At 44.8% G+C, this 5,963-nt stretch overlaps 1 protein-coding gene across 1 annotated transcript; it reads left to right on the top strand.

The window, feature by feature from the left end:
* Positions 1 to 3,501: 3,501 nt before the first annotated feature.
* Positions 3,502 to 5,708, top strand: LOC121601016 (aquaporin AQPAn.G-like). Its single transcript, XM_041929804.1, has 3 exons — positions 3,502 to 3,786; positions 3,850 to 4,224; positions 5,406 to 5,708. Exons 1-3 carry the CDS (start codon positions 3,604 to 3,606, stop codon positions 5,571 to 5,573), a joined length of 726 nt encoding a protein of 241 aa, XP_041785738.1. The 5' UTR covers positions 3,502 to 3,603; the 3' UTR covers positions 5,574 to 5,708.
* The last annotated feature ends 255 nt before the right edge of the window (positions 5,709 to 5,963 follow it).

Consider the following 5,963-nt stretch of genomic DNA (forward strand, 5'->3'; position numbering starts at 1 on the left):
TTGAAAATTATAGCTTATTAAACCTACATTTTGAGATTTTTTTTGCTAAAATCCACAAAAATTTGAGAAGTAATTTTTTTCGGCGAATAACACCTAAACAACAAAAACTTATGTATGAAAAATAAAGATTATTTAATGACCTTATGATTTCGAGCAGATGATACCGCTCCCAACCCTCGCAACCCGCTGTGCAAAACGACGGTAGGCGTTATGGCGTTCTGAAAATTTAATCATGCCTTCCTTTTCTCTCCAACGGCAAATTTGTCAAGCAGCTCGTCGAGCTGCCCGTCCCTGGCTTCGCCTCATACCCCTCGCCTGAGCGCGCTGCCGAAGGTTTGGATGTGTTGTGCGTCAGACGGCCAATCGCTGTCAGCCGTCGTCCGTGCTTTTTCCCTCCATAGCGCCATCTCTTTCTCGCGTGTGGTCAATGCTCGCGAGCTGTTGTGGCGCCTACAAATGCCGTTAACAAACATTGCGGCGATGAATTGCATTTTCACAATCAAACACACCAAAAATCGCAATGAGTTCAAACACTGCAATATAAAAATGACTAAGGAATCGATAGTTTACGCAGGAGGGTTTGCTGTGCAACGCGCAGAATCCTAATCCGCATTAACACGTTCAGTCCGGCGCTGATTTTCATGAGCTTACCGTTCCGCCGGCATCTAGAACGCAAGCTGATTGTGGAATCGTATACTGGAAATTTCACCGGCAGTCCCTGGGGCCTGCCATCGTGCTGAACGTGTTAAGCAGTAAGCATAGCACTAAGATTTTGCTTTCGCCTGTTATGGATTACATAGATATGCTAAGCATCCTGCGCATGTTGTGAGTGAGCGTGTGTATGCAAAACTGTCGCCGAATGTATGCTCTTCCGGAATGTTATGATCCATAGGTCAAAGAAAGGAAGGTGTTCATGAAAGGCGGAAAGACGAATTGAGGCCCCTGTAAATGGTAACTGATGACCGGGAGGAGGGGGTACTGGCACACAGCTGTTGGGAGATAGATTGACATTATACTTAATTGCAGGCGGATGGAGGGGGGGGTGGCCATGGAACCCCAACGATCATCGTCCACAGGCCCTAAAATTGTTGCCGGCATGAGGGGTGGGTGGGGGTGTGGGGTGTGAGAGTGCAGATGGTTCTCCAGCCACGGGGCACCAACGACCATCTTTCCGGGGGCCCTTGTCGCTAATACTCTGTCCACTTTAGACATACGACATACTACAGACTAGAGATCTTCGGTGACCGCCTAGTCCGCCTACCGTTAGATCCACCGTTGGTTCATGACGGTGTTTTTTTTTCACTGTGGAGGTGCATCCTTCCCCTGTCCTGCAGCGTATGCATCGAGCAGGAGACAGTGTGGCAGTATGCAAGTTACCCGCTGGATAGGAGCGGACGCGCGGCAACGCCATCATTCCGCACATCTGCATGCCCGTCTTGGGTTCTAACCGCGTATGAACCGTCCGCCGTAGCAAGAGGTGACTATCCGGCTACGTGGTACTCAAGTCCTGAAAAGGCCGGCATGATCGCGTTGGCTATTACGCCAATAATAATAATAATAATAATAATAATAATAAAAAGAACTAAGCATAGCTGTCCACACTCGGGTAAGAGTTTGTCTTGACTTTGTTGCTGCCGGGCTACCGCTGTGACGAGACAAATACACGGAATGCACTCGACCAAAACATGAACCTACCGATCCGAACCCATTCCAAGGCAGTGCCGGTCAATCGGCGTCATGATAACTACTCCAAACCAACACAAGCACCAGATTCTGGACGGACAGGTGCAGCACCATACGCGCACCGTAATAAACAAATCCAGAATCCTCTTTTGTATTTCAATTCAAAATGTTGTTTCCACTTGCGTCCGCTAGCTGAATTAGAAATAAATGTGCGACATATCACACGCATGATTGCTTAGATCGTGGTCTTTTTATACCCCCCCCAGCAGAGCCGATCGCAAAGATGCCAATGCCAATGGTTGTGTTGTCTCTCAGGTAGCGAGATCGAAAATGCATGGACTTTGTAGTCGCAGCGGATGAAAATGTACGCATCAGAATCAAATAGTTTTGGGGTTTCCAAACGCACGCACACACACAAACACACAAACATGCGCGCGCAAACTCACACCCACACACACACACACACACACACACACACCCCACACGCCCACATGCATGAACGCGCGGACGCCAGCACGCACGCACTCACGCACGCACACACACACGAACGCACGCACGCACACATGCACGTACGCGCGCACGCCAGCACGCACCCACGAAAGCTTGCGCACGAGCACGCGCCCCCGAAGTCGCGCCCCCGAAGTCGCGCACGCGATCACGCACCCTCCACGAAACCCCCCCCCCCCCTCCCGCACGAGCGAGTACGGCTACCTTATCGGTAGAACGCTGGTTCAGCTATCTTGTAGCGTATCCTCATTCAAAGCGCCGGGCGGGTTGGGGGATCGCGACATGATAGAGTGAACGGTCACTTTCCCCGCGCTGTGTGTGTGTGTTTTGTGACGAGACCCAAAAACTCGAGACAGATTTCGGCACATTAAAAAAAATATATATTGCCACTATAACTGTGCTACATGATGCTTAGAAGGTCGTTGAAGCATCAAACATGTTCAAATTAAAAATATATTAGATTAGTGTTAGACGTTCTCCTACGCTTGTTTTAAAATAGGCTTCTTCACCCTCAGTTGGCAGGGGCATCGAATGGTCTCATCAGCAGCGGCACGAAATAAAATAAACCATCAATACACCGATAACACTTTGAATCCCAATCCAGCTTCTCCCACAGCGCCTCAAGGTCATACACACATTAAATAAATGCTAACACCCACCAATAACAATACACAACCGCAATGCACATATGAGTATCAACGCATACACCGCAACAGCCAATCAGCTGGTGGCGGAAGGCACGGGCAGAAGCGCAAGTAAGGCAAGGCATGGCGAGGGAGGGAGAAGAAGCGGACGAGTAAATGGGCGCCAATATTTTTAAATTTTTTGACCGTTTTTTTGCTCCACCGCCATAAATAGTTCGTCCATTTCGCCAACAGATGGCGCTAAACTTGCTCGACCCAGCGCGGGAATCGCTGAAGTCCAGCGCGGGAGCCAGCCAAAATCTGCGCTGGCCAGCGCACAACAAAATCGAGCAGTTTTTGAGCTCGCTTTCTAGCTCGCTTTCCGCCGAAACTGATCGAGAAAGCGAGCAGAAATGTCCGAAGAACCGATCGAAGCTTTTGATCGGTTGAAGCGTTTACGGTATTTCGAGAGAGCGTGCTGTATGTGTATGTCTCTTTTTGACAAAAAAGCTCCGGTACGCGATCGTGTTGGCGCAAAAATGATAATGGCCGAAAAATGTTTCACATCCACGTTCTCTTTCTTCTTCTTTTTCCCTTCACCTCGCTTTATCGTTATTGATTTTGCTCTCTAGCTACATTGAGCGAGTGGCTGACAAGTTTTCGATCGCTTTGCGCAGCGGGAGTGCCTTAAATAATTAACCATTTTCTTGTTTTAATTTCAGTCTCGAACACTACGTCGTTTATCATCGTTTCCAAGTTTCTGGCGGAATTTTTTGGAACAGCAACGCTCATGTTTCTCGGCTGTATGGGCTGCCTGGATGGTTTTGACAACGTTACAACCAACTTAAGCCGAGGCATCATTTTTGGCTTCACCGTTATGGTTGTGATCCTCACGTTTGGTGTTGTATCAGGAGCACATATAAATCCAGTGGTTTCCATAGCCGCTTACATCTATGGTGATCTTTCTGGCACAGTAAAATAGCTGAGATACCAATTTTTTTTTTCGTTACGATAACCATTCACATTTATTTTTCAGATGGTATTAATTTACTTTATAGCACAATTCGCCGGTGCTTTATGTGGTTACGGACTACTCATGGCTGTTGTTCCGCAAGATTATTTTAACCAAGCATTGGTGGATGGCTATGGGAGCTGTGTTACTGCTCCACATAACAGCCTTACATCTGCAGGAGCATTGGCAATAGAGTTCATAGTTACAGGAATCCTTGTATGGGCATGTTGTGGAGTTTGGGACCCGCGAAATGCAGACCAACAGAACTCGGTACCAATTAAATTTGCGTTACTGGTAGCAGCCATCTCGGTTGCAGCTGGTCCTGCCACAGGGGCTAGTATGAACCCCGCTAGAACACTTTCTCCTTGTATATGGAATAATAGTTATCATAAAATATGGGTAAGATAACCATATAAGAAGGATTTCGAGTCAATATTGTCGATTATCTGATTCATACGTAAATGTGTCAAACAAAACCACGCTACACGAACTGAAACGAAATCGGTATTATACAAGCTTGTTAGACACTTCATTCGTTTACTCGAGATATTGCTACCAAATTGATCTGAACTGGATTTGTTTGTCAAAACAAACTACAACGCGTAACGCATGAAGTATCGTTCCAATTTATAATTATTTTTACGTGTGGCATATTATTGTTTTTTAAATGTGTTTGGCAATGTCATGAAAAGTAGCGCTTGTGGTATGATTTTCTAATTTCTGTGTAATTTGTTATTCCCACCCTTTTTCCAGTGAATAATTACAAAAACAAGCCGAACTTTGGGCCGGTCTGGTGGTACAGTCGTCAACTCGTACGACTTAACAACATGCCATCATGGGTTCCAGCCCCGAATAGACCGTGCCCCCATACGTAGGACTGACTATCCTGCTATGGTAACAATAAGTCACTGAAAGCCAAGCTCACTTCACTAGTGGGTTTAAGCAGGCCTTTGACCGACAGCGGTTGTTGTGCCACACAAGAAGAAGAATTACAAAAAATCCCTTTTGAATGTAATTACATGCAATTCATGTGGTTTAAAAATATGTATTTAGTGGTTAAACCGTAAAAAAAACGCTTTCCGTAGCTTTAACCTAACAGAAAGCTGTTGGACAAAAAAAACGGTCTCCGTTTGAGTCACAAGCAGTTGAGTCACATAATCGGCACATAACCACACGAATTGCATGTAATTACATTCAAAAGGGATTTTTTGTAATTATTCACTGGAAAAAGGGTGGGAATAACAAATTACACAAAAATTAGAAACTCATACCACAAGCGCTACTTTTCATGACATTGCCAAACACATTTAAAAAACAATAAAATGCCACACGTAGAAATAATTATAAATTGGAACGATACTTCATGCGTTACGCGTTGCAGTTTGTTTTGACAAACAAATCCAGTTCAGATCAATTTGGTAGCAATGTCTCGAGTCAACTAATGAAGTCTCTAACAAGCTTGTATAATACCGATTTCGTTTCACTTCGTGTAGCGTGGTTTTGTTTGACACATTTCCGTTTGAATCAGATAATCGACACTATAATCGGCACTAATATGTTAACCTTGATACCTTACACAGATATACTTCGTTGGACCACCGTTGGCCGGTGTTATTATGCCCATCGTGTATAAGTACGTATTCCGAAGAGAATCCAACAACATCATCGAACATATTCCTGCCCCTCCACAAGAACAAGTATGTGTTTGTATCCTGCACAATAAAGATTCACATGTTGAAAAAGTTTAATAGTGATGATAATCATCATTTTGAAAAATGTGAGAAGATAGTGAGAATAAGTGTGAATTTTTAATTAAATCACTTGAAATATTATAAATTCAGTCGAGAGAGAAAGTGTATGTGCAAAAGGCGTGCAAATAAAAAAAATCGAGATGATTTGATTGTGTGTGTGTGATATGGTTTTTTTTTTTCTTTCTTTTACCTAATGGCAATCCCGCACGCACTCTTAGCTTTCGTTCATCAAGCAGCTACAATTGAAATTTCACGAAAAACACTCTCGGAGTACACCACACAAGTTCGCAACCGACGGAAAACCCCTGGCTTTAGACTCACCTAGGTGGAACTCCGACCACGCAAACTGCTCGAATTTTCGTGCCGGGAATAACTTTGTAGCGACAT

This window comes from Anopheles merus, unplaced genomic scaffold (assembly GCF_017562075.2).
Source record: "Anopheles merus strain MAF unplaced genomic scaffold, AmerM5.1 LNR4000017, whole genome shotgun sequence".
Classification (NCBI taxonomy): domain Eukaryota; kingdom Metazoa; phylum Arthropoda; class Insecta; order Diptera; family Culicidae; genus Anopheles; species Anopheles merus.

Excerpts from the sequence above, each read along its gene's own strand:
- LOC121601016 (XM_041929804.1), top strand. The coding sequence starts at position 3,604 with ATGTTTCTCGGCTGTATGGGCTGCCTGGATGGTTTTGACAACGTTACA. Across the intron at positions 3,787-3,849 it reads ATGGTGATCTTTCTGGCACA|ATGGTATTAATTTACTTTAT; the intron begins GTAAAATAGCTG and ends TTTATTTTTCAG. Across the intron at positions 4,225-5,405 it reads ATAGTTATCATAAAATATGG|ATATACTTCGTTGGACCACC; the intron begins GTAAGATAACCA and ends TACCTTACACAG.